Source organism: Lepidochelys kempii, chromosome 7, assembly GCF_965140265.1.
Source record: "Lepidochelys kempii isolate rLepKem1 chromosome 7, rLepKem1.hap2, whole genome shotgun sequence".
NCBI classification, from domain to species: Eukaryota; Metazoa; Chordata; order Testudines; family Cheloniidae; genus Lepidochelys; species Lepidochelys kempii.
In genome coordinates this window covers 59,034,412-59,054,191 of record NC_133262.1, presented here as the reverse complement: position 1 = coordinate 59,054,191, position 19,780 = coordinate 59,034,412, and the positions used below count along the sequence as shown (strand labels likewise).

The following is a 19,780-nucleotide window of genomic DNA, read 5'->3' as shown; positions in this document are numbered from 1 at the left end:
CAATGTCCTTGATCTCTCCTCCAATGGGAAGCCAACTTGGAAGGCTCTGGATACGTGTGGGTGTTCAGCAGGGAGACAACATTGGTTAGCAGTGACCTACTAATTCTGGAAGAGGGGCAACAATATCTTCTAGTCTATTCCTTCTGCAGATGTCTCTTTAAGAGGTTGCCACAGTGCCCAGTTTATAGTGAAATCTGTAGCTAAGAGGTTAGCACATCATGCTGCCAATTCCATTAATGACCTGGGTTTCTAAGTGAACACATTTGCATTATGTTAGCAATTCCCTATCAGGAAACCTATTATTCTGGTTTTCAGCCACAAGAGTTTAATTGACTTGAGTGAGCCATCACTTATTTGATGATCCAAGCCCTGAAGCATCCTCATTGGAGATATTTGGAATGTAAGCACTAGAGTGCTCATGCTCGGGACGAAGCACTCAAGTCAAGGCAGAGACAGAATTGTGTCACGCAGTTACCAGTAAATGCTGTATTAATCAGTTTAGCTCTTGCTCCTAGTGCTAATTAGCATTGTTTAATTTATATTTGGAAAAAGAAAAGGAGTACTTGTGGCACCTTAGAGACTAACAAATTTATTTGAGTATAAGCTGTAGCTCACAAAAGCTTATGTTCAAATAAATTTGTTAGTCTCTAAGGTGCCACAAGTACTCCTTTTCTTTTTGTGAATACAGACTAACACAGCTGCTATTCTGAAACCTGTCTTTATATTTGGAGTAGGTGCTGCCTGGCTTCCTGAGTTAGCTATCACTGTGTTTGTGGGGCTTTCATCTCTTGCAGCTAGTTAACAGTACTTGATACGGACAAAGCCCAGAGCAGTACAGCTGAAGGTCTTTGTTAAACTGGGAACTACTGACAGCACTGGCAGTAGATATTTTCATGCCCTGCGCGCCCCAGCTCCTGAAACATCTCTGGGGAAGAGGCCAGCTGGGTCTGTGCTGATGCTGCTGAAAAGGTAATGCCCTTTAAGTAGAGTTGCCAGATGTCCGGTTTTCAACCGGAACACCCCGTCACTGTCTGGGCCGTTAAAAGTCCATTTGGCAGCACAGCGGGGTTGGCAGGCTTCCTGTGTGGCTCTTCCTGGCTCCCGGGAAGTGGCCGGCATGTCCGGCTCCTAGGCAGAGGGGCGGCCGGGGGGCTCCACATGATGCCCTAATCTGCAAGCGCCGCCCTGAGTGCCAGCTCCGCAGCTCCCATTGGCTGGGAACTGCGGCCAATGGGAGCTGCAGGGGCAGTGCCTGCAGGCAAGGGCAGCATGCACAGAGTCCTCTGTCTTCCCCTCCACCTAGGAGCCAGAGGGACATGTCACTGCTTCCCAGGAGCCACCTGAGGTCAGTGCTGCCCAGAGCCTGCACCCTAAACCGCCTTCTGCACTCCAAACCCCTGCCCCAGCTCTGAGCCCCCTCCCACATCCAAACTCCCTCTCGGAGTCCACACCCCGTCCAGTACCCCAATCCCCTGCCCCAGCTTGGAGCCCCCTCCTGTACCCCAAACCCCTCACCCCAGCCCCACCCCAGAGCCTACATCCCCAGCCAGAGTCCTCATCCCCTCCCACACCCCACGCCCCGGCCCGGTGAAAAAGAGCGAGTGAGCAAGGGTGGAGGAGAGCAAGTGATGGATGAAGTGAGTGGAGGGCAGGGTCTTAGAGAAGGGGCAGGGCAGGGGAGGAGTGTTGGAGAAGGGGCAGGGCAAGGGTGTTCGGTTTTCTGCAATTAGAAAGTTGGCAACCCTACCTTTAAGGGGCAGACAGCCTTCCTCCCCACCTCCAAAAACTGGGCTGGGGGCTGTGGGGCCAGAGTTACACTGGTGCAAGTGGTTTGGTATGCTAAAAGAAATCAGCTGCACATAAAGTCTTTGCCAAACCTTGGCCCTGACTGTGCAGATGCAACAATAGAAATCGCCTTCCTTTTGTTGCTAATTACACTTATTTTTCTTTTTCCCATGGGAATGGCAAAAGGCTCATTCCTGATCCTAGGTCACCCCCAGCCAAATTTCAAGTCTGTGCTCCAAACCCAAGGACATTAGAGCTTCCTAATAAAATGATTTCAAGATATTTTTTAAACATGTGCAAAACAAGCACTGAGTCTGTGTATAACAAAAGGAAACACATGTTAAAAGGGAAAGGGAACCCAGCATTTATTTGGAGAAACACCACAACTACGAATCAAAAGCAGGTAGCCATAAGCACACACCTACCCCACAGTACATTGGGAGTGTCTTTTGCTCAGTTCCCCACCTTGCAGTGTGAAAGTCTGATGAACAAATGTCCCTTTAACACGCTGCTGCCCTTTCCCTCTGCTGCATGCCACTCACAGTGGGTTGTCCTTAGTCAGCAAAGAACCAGAGTTCAGAGGTGGGGTCCCCTCCTACTCCTGAACAGGATGCCTCCACTGGCTTATTTCTGCTGGCGGATCGCTGTCGCTGCCATTGCCTCTGCTGCTTGTCGCTCGATGCCATGTTCTGAGGTTCTGCCATTTAGCCCAGCTCTTACGGATTTCACTGGGTAGCAGGGAACCTCTATGCTGCTGCGTCTTGTCTTTCACTGCATCGCTGTGCTCATGCTAAGGCTGACATTGGTCATCTTGCTCCTGCTTAGTCCTGCTCATCAGCAAGTTCAGCTCTAGTAGTCACTGACCAGAAACAAGCATCTCCATTGAGACCCGTCACCACTGTCTCTATATACTGGAGAGGGCCAAGTGACATCTAGGACTCTTTGGAAAAACCTATCCCCACCCCTTTTTATCTTCAGAGGAATTTGGAATCTCTGCTCCCTGCTGAGCCAGTGAGGTTCATTTTACGGTGACCCCCTCAATCAGGACAGGCTAAGCACAGTTCTGCTGCCCTTTACGTGTATGGTAAGGATAACAATATTTCATTACCCCTGCCTAAAGTGAACTGTAACCCCAAAACAGCCAAAATAGATCACTTTGGCAAAGCAGCTCCATCTGCTGAGCACATAGGCAGAGTAAGTGTCTATATGCAAATATAGTCTGCTCCTGAAGTCTTTTCCCACGGTGCATCACTAGATGGCAGGGGAGAGCTCATTCAGATCCTGCTTACATTTGGTTAACTGGATATGTCAATTTATCTTAATTCAGCTAAAAAGAAAAAAGTGTAAGCTAAAGCAATATTAGCCACTCTTACACTCAAATAAAGAGTATCTAAACATGGATTTGCACCAGATTAACAGTTTAAAAACTGATTTAAATTGAACTGGTACAATTTTCATGGTTAGTCAAGGCCTAAGACTTGATTTCTTCTTCTTTTGTTATGTGTTACTTACATATGCTATTCCTGATCATAGCATTAGCCCTGAGCTCAGGGACAAACCACACTGGTTTCATGTTCCACTTGTAATCACTTCCTGTATCTTATGTACTAGTGCAGTTCTGATGGGGCTGGGTTTCTATTTGTGTTATGTTTTGTCCAACTCTTTGTAAATCAAACCACAGTTCTGTGGCCTTAAGCATGTTGTTGATGCTTCTCTAAAGCAGTTCTAGGGAATTTGAAATTCCCAGAAATGTTGCTCTGAAAGCACCGGACAAAAAAGTTAGCTCCTGCAGACTGGTGAGTTTATGGAGAGAGCACGACGGAGTGTGTGTGTTTTGCAGTCTGTCCTCTGGGACTTGGGTCTGGGACTTTTGCTCCTAAATCTCTTAAGTGTTTTTGGAAATGCCACACAAAGGGTCACCATTTGTGGAGAGCAAGACTAAGGCTGCGGTTGTCAAAAGAGCCCATGAGAGTTAGGGGTCCAGTTCCATGGAAAGTCAGTGGGAGTTGTGTACCCAGGGTTTTTTTGAATACCCCAGCCGATGTAAATGTGAACCATGTCAGTTCATGACCAGACAGACTCTCAGCTGGAGTTAGTGAACGCTCCCACACAACAAGGGGTGTTTGATTTTGCAAAATATTTTTCCCCAATTTTGACATGCAACGGAAAAGGTCTCCTTGAGAAACCAGTCAAACTCATCCCAAGCCGTAGTCCCTGATTATGTGACACATCCTGTGGTAGCTTTTCAGCAAATCCCCCTAGGTGGCTACATAAATAACTTGCATATTTCTATAGAAAAGGCTGCTGCTATGTTACCCACCAGAACTGAGACAGATAATACCGTTCGGCTCCTGGAGCTCATCTGTTTCACTCGACCCTTTCGGTGTATTTGAAGAATTCCAAAGCACTTTAACAAAATGCTTCACTCATATCTTGGTTTCATACATTTTCCACAGTGTGATCGAGAGCAAAACAGCAAGCCAACCAACTTCCAGAAACCCACTCTAGCAGCTCCCGGCTCAGCTCTGCCTCCAAATGGATTGAGTCAAAACAAGTGTAGGATAGGACATGTACTTAACAGCATGTCCCCTCTTACTGTCCATTCTCTGGTAGGGTCTCTACTGCAAAGTTCTGTCAGCGTGGCTATTAGCTGGAGATGTGAAAAATTCTCATTCCTCGGTGATGTAGCTCTGCCAGCACAACCCTGGGATAGACACGGCTCTGCTGACACATACATGCTTCTGTCAGGTTAGCTAGTGTCATCTGAGGAGATGGTGTTATTGTGTCTGCAGAAGAACTGCTTCTATCAGAACAGACAGCATCTACGGTAGGGGGCTGTGCTGCCATAGCGATGGCAATATGTGCTCTGTATTGTAGACCTAGCCTTAGCTCTTCACAGAGCTCTTCCAATCCACACGCCCGCTGCTTGTTCCCCTATCCCTGCCTCTCCCTCAGGGCCTTCCTGCGGCTCGTATTTTTTTCAGATGATTGCAGCCTGCCCCAATGGAACTTTCCAAGATCAGCTTCCTATTCACCTCTCACCTCACGGATGCTTCTGTTCCCAACAATCCTTCCCTTCTGTCAAAGGGCCAACATGCAGAATAAACAGCAGCAGAGAGGAAAAGTCACCCACTCCACGATCATCCCATTATCGTTAGGGATGGGCCAAAATCCCACATCCCACGCCTCCAGCTGTGAGTTATCTGGATCTGGGTATTGCAGCCTGAGTCCATCTCTAGCCATAATGGTGTTCGGTGGGGGATCAATGCCAGCCATAATCAAAGGCAGTGAGTGGCAGGACTGAAATAGTTACTCAAGTGACTGTCCCAAATGCTGCGACTGACCCGCTCCATAGCAACCATGCATCTCCTGCTCGCACTGGGACACCTGATAGTTCATCTGTCCTTTTTCTGAAATCCAAGATCAAGACTGGTTTTGTGCCACCTTGCGGAAACAGATCCCCCAATCTCGTCAACTAACCTTGGAAGAATTCATCCACCTCATTGTTTACCTTATCTCCTTAGCAATGCAATCTTCAAGCCCTGAATGCGTTAGTCACCTTGCTGGCAACCACAAAGAGCAGGCCAGCAACGAGGAATCAGTGCAGCCCATCTTTTTAGCTGTGGATGCTAGTTTTGCCCGTTTGTCGAGATCATCACTGCTGCTTTCCTGCAATCAAAGGCTGCCTGTCGCAGCTTCCCCAGCCTACACAGCAAACAAGTCATCATGGTGTGACCATTTTCCTCCACCCCCCACGCTCCCGCCAACACTTGGATATGCAGCCTGTAGCTTCCATTCACTTCCTACCAGGTTGCAACAGTATGCAACACACACACACACACACACACACACACACACACACACACACACACACACACACAACTAGTCCCCTGCAACCCACCTATGAACCAGTGCACACAGTCATCCATGTGTAATGCAGAAATACACACTCGCACACATATACACACATATACAAATGCTCAAAACCTCTGACACACATACATACACGTACACACAGCAGAGCTCTGTGAGTAATGGGGGAATGGCAAAATCAGTTGGAAATTTTATTCTGAAAATATAGTGGAACCCTTTAAATACATTAAAATATTAGGAATACTTGTGGGACCTTAAAGACTAACACATGTATTTGAGCATAAGCTTTTGTGAGCTACAGCTCACTTCATCGGATGCATTCAGTGGAAAATACAGTAAGGAGATTTATATACACAGAGAACATGAAACAATGGGTGTTACCGTACATACTGTAACGAGAGTGATCAGGTAAGGTGAGCTATTACCAGCAGGAGAGCGGGGGGGGGAAACCTTTTGTAGTGATAATCAAGGTGGGCCATTCCCCACAAAGATGGACTACAAGCTGTCGGGAACAGTATCCCCGATAATGTCACAGCAAACCTGGTGGCTGAACTTTGTGACTTTGTCGTCACCCCTAACTGTTTCACATTTGGGGACAATGTAAACCTTCAAATCAGCAGCACTGCTATGCGTACCCGCATGGCCCCACAGTATGCCAATATTTTTATGGCTGACTTAGAACAACGCTTCTTCAGCTCTCGTCCCCTAATGCCCCTACTCTACTTGCGCTACATTGATAACATCTTCATCATCTGGACCCATGGAAAAGAAGCTTTTGAGGAATTCCACCATGATTTCAACAATTTCCATTCCACCATCAACCTCAGCCTGGACCAGTCCACACAAGAGATCCACTTCCTGGACGCTGTGGTACTAATAAGCGATGGTCACATTAGCACCACCCTATACCAGAAACTTACTGACCGCTATGCCTACCTACATGCCTCCAGCTTTCATCCAGACCACACCACTTGATCCATTGTCTACAGCCAAGCTCTACGATACAACCGCATTTGCTCCAACCCCTCAGACAGAGACAAACACCTACAAGATCTCTATCAAGCATTCTTACAACTACAATACCCACCTGCGGAAGTGAAGAAACAGATTGACAGAGCCAGAAGAGTACCCAGAAGTCACCTACTACAGGACAGGCCCAACCAAGAAAACAACAGAACGCCACTAGCCATCACCTTTAGCTCCCAACTAAAACCTCTCCAATGCATCATCAAGGATCTAGAACTTATCCTGAAGGACGACCCATCACTCTCACAGATTTTGGGAGACAGGCCAGTCCTTGCTTACAGACAGCTCCTCAACCTAATTTAGAGAAGGACAGGGATACCCTACAGGAGGATCTGGATGACCTTGTAAACTGGAGTAATAGGAATAGGATGAAATTTAATAGTGAGAAGTGTAAGGTCATGCATTTAGGGATTAATAACAAGAATTTTAGTTATAAGCTAGGGACGCATCAACTAGAAGTAACGGAGGAGGAAAAGGACCTTGGAGTATTGGTTGATCATAGGTTGACTATGAGCTGCCAATGTGATATGGCTGTGAAAAAAGCTAATGTCGTCTTGGGATGCATCAGGAGAGGTATTTCCAGTAGGGATAAGGAGGTTTTAGTACCGTTATATAAGGCACCGGTGAGACCTCACCTGGAATACTGTGTGCAGTTCTGGTCTCCCATGTTTAAGAAGGATGAATTCAAACTGGAACAGGTACAGAGAAGGGCTACTAGGATGATCCGAGGAATGGAAAACTTGTCTTATGAAAGGAGACTCAGGGAGCTTGGCTTGTTTAGCCTAACTAAAAGAAGGTTGAGGGGAGATATGATTGCTCTCTATAAATATATCAGAGGGATAAATACCAGAGAGGGAGAGGAATTATTTAAACTCAGTACCAATGTGGACACAAGAACAAATGGATATAAACTGGCCACTAGGAAATTTAGATTAGAAATTAGACGAAGGTTTCTAACCATCAGAGGAGTGAAGTTTTGGAATAGCCTTCCGAGGGAAGTAGTGGGGGCAAAAGATCTATCTTGCTTTAAGATTAAACTCGATAAGTTTATGGAGGAGATGGTATGATGGGATAACATGGTTTTGGTAATTAAATATTCATGGTAAATAGGCCCAATGGCCTGTGATGGGTTTTTAGATGGGGTAAGATCCAAGTTACCCGGGAAAGAATTTTCTGTAGTATCTGGCTGATGAATCTTGCCCATATGCTCAGGGTTTAGCTGATCGCCATATTTGGGGTCGGGAAGGAATTTTCCTCCAGGGCAGATTGGAAGGCCCTGGAGGTTTTTCGCCTTCCTCTGTAGCATGGGGCACGGGTCACTTGCTGGAGGATTCTCTGCTCCTTGAGGTCTTCAAACTACAATTTGAGGACTTCAATAGCACAGATATAGGTGTGAGGTCTTTTTTAGGAGTGGTGGGTGAAATTCTGTGGCCTGCATTGTGCAGGAGGTCAGACTAGATGATCATAATGGTCCCTTCTGACCTAAATATCTATGAATCTATGAACCTGAAGCAAATACTCACCAGCAACTACACACCACACAACAGAACCACTAATCCAGGAACCTATCCTTGCAGCAAAGCCCGTTGCCAACTGTGTCCACATATCTATTTAGGGGACACCATCATAGGGCTTAATCACATCACACTATCAGAGGCTCGTTCACCTGCACATCTACCAATGTGATATATGCCATCGTGTGCCAGCAATGCCCCTCTGCCATGTACATTGGTCAAACTGGACAGTCTCTACATAAAAGAATAAATGGACACAAATCAGACGTCAAGAATTCTAACATTCAAAAACCAGTCGGAGAACACTTCAATCTCTGTGGTCACTTGATTTACAGACCTAAAAGTGGCAATTCTTCAACAAAAAAACTTCAAAAACAGACTCCAGCGAGAGACTGCTGAATTGGAATTAATTTGCAAACTGGATACAATTAATTTAGGCTTGAATAAAGACTGGGAGTGGATGGGTCATTACACAAAGTAAAACTATTTCCCCATGTTTATCCCCCCCACTCCCACCCCCCACTGTTCCTCAGACGTTCTTGTCAACTGCTGGAAATGGCCCACCTTGATTATCACTACAAAAGGTTTTTTTTCTCTCCTGCTGGTAATAGCTCACCTTACCTGATCACTCTTGTTACAGTGTGTATGGTAACACTCATTGTTTCATGTTCTCTGTGTATATAAATCTCCCCACTGTATTTTCCACTGAATGCATCCGATGAAGTGAGCTGTAGCTCATGAAAGCTTATGCTCAAATAAATGTGTTCGTCTCTAAGGTGCCACAAGTCCTCCTTTTCTTTTTGCGAATACAGACTAACACGGCTGCTACTCTGAAACCTTAAAATATTAGGTTTTAAAATATTTAAAATAAAATATGTCATTAAAATATTACTCCGTCTGTTTGCTCAAACATAGGCATTAAGGTGCATGCAGTTCCAGGCATGCACACACATGCAGAGCTAGGTGTGCACAAACACACGGGTGTGCAAATACACACAGACACATTCTAGGCCGGGACAGGCAAAGCTTAGTGGATATAAAAGGAATGTAGCTGCCTCTTCATCCCAACCTTGAACTCTACCTGACCCCAAAGTTTTACTGAGCAGCAGAAGTGTTCTTCTAACGCCCCTTTATTTTCCATTTCCATGTACAGTGGGCCCTATCCTGTTCCCACTGCAGTTCTTGCTGTTGATTTCAGTGGCGGCAGGGTTGGGCTGTGTACCTTCACAAGAATGGGCGGACTCCACCTTTCTAATGCTGGCTCACAAGAGAACTGCTTGGGAAAGCCAAGCTCATTGTGGGTGCATGGCAGGTGAAGTCTTGTTGCGGTGGTTGGAAAGTGGATGAGGAATGACTCCAGGTGTATGAATCTGTTCTTGTGAGTATCCCTTGTGGGAATTAGCTCTGTGAAGAGAGACACCCAGTGGAACTGCGGCTGTAGCTAGCTTGGAACAGGAGCACAGAGCAGGGCAGTTTTGATAGGGGGTGATGGCAGACTTGTGCTTTGTTCTGTAGTTCCTAGTGAATTTATATCTCCAGAGCTCTGAAACCAGCAGTAAAGAGGAACAATGGTCCAGGGAGAAGAAAGAAGGATGGTCCAATGGTTAGCTTGCTGGCCTGTGACTCAGGGTTCATGTCCCTGGTTCTACCACATACTCTCTGTGTGACCTTGGGTAAGTCACTTTGTCTGTCTGTGCCCCAGGTCCCATCTGTATAATGGGGTGATAGCCCTGCCCCGCCACATAGGGGAATGTGAGGTTAGATACAGTAAAGTCTGAGATGCCCAGGTACTGTGGTGATGAGGGCTGTATATATACTAATAGATAGATCTACTGAACAGTGCAGCACTGGCAATGTTAGAGAAAGCTTCCCCTCCATGCAGGCCATGAAGGGACCATCTCTAGGAGTTTGTTCTCCTTGCTGTTCTGTCAAGGGCTTCTGTATTGAAATAGCAATAAGGGGGTCAGTTCACCCCAGTTGCGGGCATGGCTTTGTGAGGTGTTGTGGATATCCACTTGCTGACACAAGCTTTGAGGTCACCAGCCAGCTGCTGAGAGCACTGCTAGCTAGGATCACTCTGTTACCTAGAGATGAAAGGCTCCATATCCCATTACCAGTGCTCCTGGGGCATCCAGTCCCTTAAGGTAATGGGGCTCTAACTGAGGGAGTGGGTGTTGTACATGATTAGTGCATTTATGGCTATTTACACAGTGACTGCTGACCTTTACCAGGATACACAGAAGCAATGAGTCTGTAGACTCCCCAGGCAGGGCTGGGAAAGCATTCATGTCTGGTGACATCTGCAGATCAAGCCAATGTATCCTGTTGTGGACTCAAGCGCCCTGGTGGAAAGCTTCTATCTAAGGTACATCTGTGACCCCCATTAGTGCAGTATCTGGAGCACCTCACGCTCATTAATGGATTTATCTTCACAAAACCCCTGGGAGATAAGGCAGGGCTATCATCCCCATTGTAGGCACAAAGCCACCAAAGATGGTGTCTAAGGTCACAAGGAAAATTGAACCCAGGACTTCCAAATCCTAGGCTAGTGCCCTAACCACTGGACAGTGCTTCCTTTTCTTCCCCTCTGTAAGTGCAGGCAAGACCACCCCATCACCCACCCCCATGGAGCTGCCCACGCTCCCAGACTGTTTGTAACAGGATTTTTTATAAATCTAGTAGTGAAAATGACTCTTAGCCAAAGCGCTGGGAATGCCTGCTGTGGTAAACGCTGGCCCAAGCTAAGGAGAGATGGCTGTGTGTGCACAAGGGCCAGTCGTATTTGGACAGGAGATTGATTAAGGATGTTATGAGAAGTTCTGTTAAGGTGGGGATGGGAGTTGTCTATGTTTACCTGTGTCTAACAGGGTATTTTCTCCCCCTACACGAGGCAATGCAGTCAGCACCCTGTTCATTCCTCACAGTAAGAAGTAATGGCTGTACACAGTCACCTTAAAGTTTCCACTGAGGGGTGTAGACAGCTCAGGGCTAGACTATTCTAACTACTATGGGCTTGAATTTGTGCCTTGAGTATTGCAGCTGAACATTAGTTTATATTAGCAATGGACCCTTTCCACAAAGTACAGATTCCAGTCTTGAGCCAAATGAGGACTTTTTGATAAGCGTTTTCAGTTCAGCCTGTTATAGAGAGAGAGGAGGCTTGAGCTCAATATCTGGATCCAAACTTCATATAGCTATAATGAGCAGAACCGGACATCGCCAGACAAAGAAGTTTGAATGTCAGATCCTAATCAGAGTTTTCCCAAAGACCCCGGGGTGTTTGGATTCGTATCATTATAAAGATAGCTTGGAGCTACAAACTTTGATCTGAAACCCCAGAACCAGATCCATTTTTGGCTCAGGACCAGGAAAAGGAGCAGCCATGAATTTCAGGCTAGGATCTAGATTTCAAAAGTTTGTGGGGTTCTAGCTTTGTGGGTTTGAATCTTGCTAACATCTCTAGTTTCTGTGAATTCCAAGCCTTCCAAAAGCTGATGCATATTACAACAAAATAAGGAGACATGCCCTTTGCTGGACAAGTAGTGAGGTATAATTGTAAGGGGAACCCGCTAACCTGTCCTGCTCGCTGCCTCTAGGCTGCAGTGAGAAGAGCCAGCAGTGAGTGGGAAGAAAAGGAACATGTCCAAAATGTCATTACAGAAAAGTCCCCTTTAGATAGGGCAGCAGGTGCTCCACTGCCCTGCATGAGCCTTAAACTAACATGTCCTCTTCTAAGAACCGTTTCTGAAGCACACTCTATTTTTCTGCCTTGTGTGCAGCTATAATTACTCTGCCCATCCCCATGTGACTAGTGATGATGGGTTTTCCCACAAACAGCTGTAGGTTCACAACCATGCTCCTATTTAAAGTACCCCTAGGAACTTTTGCTTACTTCACAATTGAGCTCCCAATTAGAGTAAATTTATAGGCCCAGTTATCACAACAGGGGATTGTAGCCTGATCCTCCTGAATCCAAGAATAGGCTCCATGACAGTTGCCCAAGCAAGCCAAGACCCTTGAAAATGAAGCTCCCTTTTTAAAAATGTCTACTCTGTTGGGGGAAGCTGGGTTACTCAATGGTAACCCATTGATTCCCCCAGAAGAGAGCCTGGAAATTGGGCTGGGAGCGACATTCTCTGAGGTCGTTGTCAGGTGGGGTGTGAGAGTGAGGCCTGTGGACTCTGCTGTAGCTCTGGTGCTAATGGAGGAGTCGGGCTACACGAGGACCTCCTCATCCTTTGGTTTTCTGCTCTGGTGGGTGTGTGTATGAGGGAGAGGGCATCCTTGAGGCCCCCCTGCATCCAAGCATGGTGATGTAGAGCCTCCTCCTTCAGAGCCAAAGCGGCAGGCAGCAGCAGCTTTGGCTTCTGTTCCTGAACTCTGGTCTCCTTTTGTAACCTGCGAGGCTCCCAGTTACCATGGTGATGGGTACGGGGTCAGTGCTTCGAGTAATAGTCGGGCACGAGCACTAAGGTAGGGACGTGGGCTCCCAGAAGGTCAGCAGGAAAAGGGCAGGTGGATTGTCTAGCCTGTCATCTGTGGTGGGAGGGGACAGGGTGGGTTACTCAGAAAGCAAGCGACTGAAGGGAAATAAGAAGTGGCTTGTCGCAGGGTGAGCTGTCTTTTTATGAGGGTCGGGGCTCAGCTGCACCTTTGCCATGGTTAGCTTATCTCCCCGGGTGGAGGGTGTGAGTGTTGAGGTCATCTGACTAAACCAGGCTGGGTGGGGGGTGGGATTGAGAGAACAGAGGGGGAATCCCTGACCTGACCTATATAAAGAGCGGGAGGTCAGGTGGGGAGCTGGGAAGAAGCAGGGCAGGTAGAGACTGTGGCATCAGATAGATCAGTTCTGACTGTCAGAAGGCAGCAAGCAGGGGGCATAAAAACCAGAGCTGTATCTGGGCTTGGTGCCTGATTCTCCCCTCTAATAGGAATCCTAGTTCATAAATTGTACAGGACGTAAATCATCTGAAAAATCCACACTGTGAAGCTGGCTAGGAGGCTGGTGTGAGAAGGGTCAGACCTGCATGTTGGGAGGGGAACCCAGGCTTTCATTTCTCCTACAGTATCTACACTGCCATGCTGCCTTATTCTATGTGCTAAAATTCCATCGGCTTCTTGGTTCAAGTTAATTCCTTTTTAGAAAACAACGAAACCCTAGGAGCTTGGATTCATGCAGCCCCTTTCGTTTTGCAAATCAGTGCCCGGCCTGTGAGTTTGTTTAAGCTAAGCAACAATTAATAGTGAGAACAAACATTTCCTTGGCTTACAGGCAGCTTGTAGCCCTTCCAGCACACTCCCTTCACCAGATTAACTAGGATTTAGTAGGTGTAAATTCTGTTTATATTAAGGTAATTCCATAGAAACCAGCGCATACCATTGTCCCTATTCTTATCTCTGAATTCCATGAACAAGCAATCTCGGCAGCTCAGCTCAGGGCGACAGTTCCTGCTTTTTCAATAGACCTAATATTCCAGAGACAAGTGAGTACGGAGGTGGCAGTGACAGAATAATAAAGACACTGTCCACGTAACAAAGTCAAAGGCAGTCTCTGTAGAAGGGGGAAACTGCAAGCCATTAGTGACAGCTTTTGTGTTGGCCAGTCTCTTCATCCCCTAGGTAGAAGTTGCTCTAGTACATCTATTGTGTGTCCTCATGTGGGCTCTCACTGGAGTGTATCCAAGTCTGGGGCACGAGGTGGGGGGAGGGGAAGATTCCCACTGACTGCAGTGGGCGTTGCATTGGGCCTTGTGTACTGCAGCGGAGAGGAAAATTGTAATGGGAGAATGGGCATGGATGGTGGTACTCTGAGCATCCCTGGGTGAACAGCATACAGGGCAGGCTGTGTGTATTTGATGTCCTGGCCAATAGCTTTTCTGGGGTGTCACCAGTCAATCCTGTACGAAGCAGAGGTAGGCCTGGATCTGAATTCCAAATTGGACCCCATCCTCTGAATTTCAGACAGGAGAGTCAGGTTCAAATCTTAAGCTCCCTAAAATGCTGGTTCTGGGGTGGATCCAAAACCAGAAGGGATGGGAATGCGGGGATGGCACTCTTCCAGCTCCAGGTTCAGAAGTGGCTCCAGATGTTGAAAATCTCATGAAAACAGCTGGTCTTGTGAGATTTCTGCTGCTCAAGATGTTAAAATCTCATAATCTCTCTGGCTCCTTGATGACCGCTCCAGAGGTTCCAAGGGCCATCCAGACTAAGCCTGAGCTCTATATCTGGTTCAGCTCAAAGCTGGAGTCTAGATTTGATCTGGATCTTCCTGGACATGGCAGGTTCTGAATTCTGCCTGTACTCTCATCATGCAGCATGTCTAGCTTTCTGATCTGCTCCAGTGATGATCTTGATTGTTAAATCTATCACTGGGGTAATCGTAGCCAGATGCCCACATCTTGATTCCTCTCTCTTGCAGCATGTGACTTCTACAACTAGATTGTCCAGCCCCGTCTTCCCTCTGGCGCCCCAAGGGCACTGAATCACACTAAAGAGGATGGAGCCAACCCTCTCCATACCTCAGCACAGATGGGTATAGCTGGCCGCTGGCAGGAGGGCTGGGTTGCACTGTCCTTAGGATAATGCAGATTACACCTATCCCCTTGCATGTTGGTGAGCCTAGTGGCACGTTCTGCCAGCAGCACCCACTGGGACACTGGCTTCACGCCAGGCCACGGACATGTGCCCTATGTGATCCTGTACATCAGTGCAAAGTGGGCACCAAGCGAACCCAGCAAGGCTAGCTTGGGCGAGGCCTGTGGTGGTTTTAGAGACAAGGGTTCACTCCTGGGCTGGACGCTAACCGAGGTGTGTGTTTTGTTTTGCAGGTGGTGCGGGGGACCGAGAAAAGATGCCTGTCAATCATGAAGCCTTCCTGCTCATGGCTAATTCCCAGAACGAGATGGAAGATTGGGTGAAAGCCATCCGGCGGGTCATATGGGCTCCCTTTGGTGGAGGTATTGCACATAGCTCACATGCACATAAATTAAAACTGTTGCCTCAAGGTAAAACATATTCTTGTGATACTAGGGTACATGTAGCACTGTAAAATCGCTGCAATGCCTAGCTAAACCCTCCTCTTCCTGAAGCTTTGTAAAGCGCAATTTGGGGGTGGGGGTGAACGCACATTTCTCCTCCTCGGCAGTATGTAAAACTGCCCTCACCAAAGAAGCTGATTGGTGGAAGAAATAACATTGTATTATTATTATTATTTTAACTCATTGTTTACAGCTATTTTTATTCCCTAGTCCCTGACTCTGCCTCCTGTTTCCTTTTTTTGCTGAGAAGGCGGGTGTCCAGTCACCTCCATTCTCCACCACTGGGCCAGATGCCCATTTCCAAACTCTCAGGACATCTGAAAGGCAGGGTCACCTTCCACTTGACAAAGATAGGGCCCGATCCTGCAGTCTGCGTGCAAGTGAAACTCCCATTGACTTCAGTGGGTGTCTTTGTCTATGTAAGAACTGCAGGGTCAGACCCAGGACCCACCTGAGAGGGTAATCAGTGTTGCCGACTCCTGTGATTTTTATCTCCAGTCTCACGATTTTGATGTTTTACCTAAATCCCCTGCTCCTGGAGCCCTGTGATTACACAAGACTTTTTAATGCTGAGATTAAGTTTCTGGCCGTCCTGGCTGTGGGGAAAAGCTTGAGAACATGACCCCTGTCTAGCCAGAAGGCTCAGTCATCACAAGGCCAATACAAAACCCAACTTCTTTTTAATCTCATGATTTTTATGCCTATCTGCTGAATTTGGCAGGGACTGACTCATGATTTGGAATGCCCAGATTCGGCTGTATTGAGGAATGTCGGGAGGCAGCGGTAGTCTCACAGTAATGTCTCCCTTCCTCTGAGGCCCTGCCTACCCTAGGCAGAAGCATCCATATCCTCAAGGGTATTTAGGTGCCTAACTTCCATCACCATCAATGGGACTTAGGCACCTAAATACCTCTGACAAGCTAGGCCAAAGGCCTTGCTGCCTATCTGACTGTGGTCTTTGCTTGCGGTATCTGTACAGTGCTTTGTAAAACCCCTGGGATAGCTTTTGTACCATGGGCATAAGTGTCCATCGCAATATCTAGGACAAGGCCTCTGCCCCAGTTTGGTTGGATGTAATCTAATCTGCAGCGGGGTCCCCACAAGCAAGAGGATGCACTGATTCAGTTGCTCCTCCTAAGCCCAGTACGCAGTGCCATGCCCACATTTTCAGTTTACCCCAAAGATGCTTCCTCCAGGGGTGTCAGGAATCCCAAAATGCATCGGTGCAACCACAGCTAGAGGTTGTGCTTTTGATGGAGCCTTCGTAGGTCTGTTAGAGACCACTTTAGCTGGCCCACACAGCAAACACTGCAAGGAAAACTGAGACAAGCAGCAGTTCAGTGCAGGAGATGTCTCTGTGACAGTGTCCTCCTCCAGGGCAGATGGCGTCAGTTTTCCTGCTGTCGTGTGTTTGGGTATTTTTATTGTCAACATGACCAAGGACTTATGACTCTCTTGAAGTAATGTTAGGCTGACTTCTACAATTAAGGGTAAATCCACTGGCTCTGGACTCAGCATTGCCAACCCTAAGGAATCCAAAAATCTGCATTTAGGCCCAAAAAGCTCAAAATTGACTTCAAAATCAAGAGGTTTTTTAAATACATTTTTGGGTATTTTTGCTTGGCTTTCTGGTTTCTGAGCCTCCGAGGTGCACGCAAGCTTCCAAGCTTTTCTCTGCAACCATGAGGGCTAGAAACTTGTGGGGGGGGCGGTTTAAGAATTAATTCTGATGCTCTCCCATAATCCCATGACTCCAGGAGCTGAAGATTTAGGGGAAAAACAGCTATAATCAGACTGAGAATAAATCATGAGAGGTGGCAACGCTGTAGACTAGGAGCAGGATAATAAAGAAGGAAAGGCAGTGTGGTTCCTCTGTCACTGTTTTCAGACACACTGGGCCCAACCCAGCTACCAGGGATGTCAGTGAGAGCTAGATTAGGCCTTGTAATAATATTAATATCTAGCTCTCATCATCAGTAGATCTCAAAGTATGTTACAAAGGAGGTCAGTATCCCTATCTTATTGTATAGGTGAGGAAATGGAGGCACAGAGCAGGGAAGTGGCTTGCTCATGGTTACCCAATAGGCCAACAGCAGAGCCAAGACTAGAACCCAGGACTCCTGAGCCCCATTGCACTGCCCTATTCACTAGGTCAGAGAGCCATTACAATGTAATTGCCAAGCAGTTGGGAAAAAAAATTCTGGTCATTTCACTTCAGCTCATTGACCAGTATTAATTGTAAATAATGCCTAACCCCATTCTGGCTATCATACCTGCCTGTTTTATCTATGTCTCTTTTCCTTTCCCTAGTATTTATAGCATGCCAATCACCAGGAGATCTAGTTGCTACATTCATTTCTGAAGTATTTATCAGGTTTTGAGGAAATGACCAAATTCACACACACCCCTTTGCCTGGAATCAGAGCAGGGCTCTTTGTATATGGTATTTCAGCCTAGCTCACGGCATGGGAAGGCTGTAAACAAAGCTGGTCTTTCGTGTTTTAACCGAATAATTTTAACTCCAAGTCTTATGTGTCGACACGTTTTAATATTTGAAACTAGGGAGGAAAAAATCAGGCTTTATTATTATTATTATGTAAATATCCAGCCCTGGAGAAGGTTGATAGGATGTGAAAATGAATTATGCCAAGATAAAAGGGGCGGCTTAGCCACATGCTTTCATCTTTGTGGATGTATTGAAGAAAGTCCTCAATCAAAGAGGATGGGGGACATGTCGGTGCGGACACACGAACCGGCACAGCCTTTCAAAAAAGAATCTGAAAACACCCCAAAGCTGCTGAGAATCCCACCTCATTAATTGGAGACCGGTGCAGACTTAAATGCCACACAGAGTTTATGCTTTGAAACAACTTTTAAATTCGGCCTTAAAATAAAATCCGTGGGCTCCTGAGCCTGTTGGAGAAGGCTGGCTTGTTTAGGGCCTATGTGGTTTCTAACAGGTTCCCCTGTGTCTAGTCAGTTGCAGCCAGAACAGAGGTTTTTGGGAGCTCAGCTTTAGAAAGGAGCTGTGTGCACTAGGATTGTTTGTGGCTGGTTTTTATTTTAAAGAGCAGACATTTAAAATGAATGGATACAGCTGGGCTGTGAAGTGTTATCCAGGCTTCATTAAAACTCCAGCTGACCCTGCCTCACTCTCTCAGGAACAAATCTAGTTTGCACCACTGACGTTCATGGAGTTACTCTGCATTTATGCCCCGTAGCCAAGAGCAGAATCTGCCCGTTGTGGGGCACCTGTGTGTGGCTCCATGACAGACATGCACGTCAGACCCACAAATGCTGCTTCATGCCTCCCCTTCTTGCCACTAGGGGTGCCCTTCTCTTTAAATGGAGAGTTGCCTCCAGTCCCCACAGTCCTGCTGTTTTTTTCCCTATTCTCCCTTACAGCGTGTTTGCAGCAGCACTGCAGAATGGTGCAGTGTGGTCTAGTGGTTACAGCACAGACTGGCGATGCAGGGTACCACAGACTTGCTGCACAATGCTGTGTTTTGCTGCACCTTCCAGCATCCACCAAAGCAGCTGTGTGATGCTGCTTTGGCGGAGGGGAAGGGTGAGGTTTTCGCTTCAGTGGGCATGGTAATGTTTGCTCATTCCAGTAAAAGCCAGTGAGTATTGGCTGCTTTAAGCAGGGCCTGGCTGGTTGTTCACTTCCCCCGCGGTTCTTGTTCCTTCATTGTCTCACCTAATGAAACCCCGCTCAGGTTGGCTGAGGGATTGAAGCTAGGGCATGTGCTTCTGAAAGCATGAGCCTCTGTTGCCTGAAAACCCGGGCATGGGAGCTGTGAGGCTGCAGCTAATGCGTAGATCTCTCTGCTGGATCAGTGCTAGCTTGGCAGAGATCCAGACTGCGTTAGGCTGGGCTACACAGTTATGTATTTCCTTTCTTTTCTCTTCCTCCTGATCTCTCTGGACATGGGTGGCTCCCTGCTCCCCTTTCTCTCTTCCCCCTCATTCCCCCTGTTCAGTCTGCGACGCAATGCCTGCCCTTCTCTGCCCCCGGCAGCCCAGCTTATTCCCCACCCCCGAGCCTGGCAAGGTCTGGCTAGCTTAGATAGCATCTCATCTCCACGCTAGGCCTTTCTGCTGCCACTCCTGCCTCCTGGTCTCCTCCCCCAGCCCCCAAGTACACAGATCTCCCTGCTCTGGGGCTGTTGCCATGGCCATAGCTAGCATCAGACCACCAGGGGCAGGAGTGTGCTTGCCTCAAGCAGAATGAGCCAGCCCTGCTTTAAGAACTTGTCTACACCAGGAAATTGACAGGAGTAGCTCCGGGTTTGCCGTCTGTTCTGCAATGCAGCACTTTATTCCAGGGTAATTAGCGTGCTCATTCTGAAAAAGAGCGTCCACCCAAGGAGCTGTTCCAGTCAGTTGCCCCATGTAGACAAACCCTAATTCGCTGAGACCCTCCGCTCAGCCGACAGGGGAACCTTGGATCCAGATCCTCTAATCTGGGATCTGTCCAGGGAAATGCAGGAATTCCCAGAAACGGTGAGGCAGCTGAGTGACCTGCCTGGAGCACCTGGGTCC

The 19,780-nt window shown here is 47.4% G+C and overlaps 1 protein-coding gene across 5 annotated transcripts in view; it reads left to right on the top strand.

The window, feature by feature from the left end:
- ARHGAP22 (Rho GTPase activating protein 22) overlaps nt 1-19,780 on the top strand; it is a 237,433-nt gene that overhangs the window by 162,844 nt on the left and 54,809 nt on the right. For 4 of the 5 annotated variants that reach the window (XM_073353053.1, XM_073353057.1, XM_073353056.1 and 1 more), the window contains one exon: nt 15,026-15,202. In XM_073353053.1, coding sequence (XP_073209154.1) covers nt 15,026-15,202 — 177 coding nt within the window. The remainder of the gene's footprint in view (nt 1-15,025; nt 15,203-19,780) is intronic. The other variant, XM_073353054.1, reaches the window with a different exon arrangement.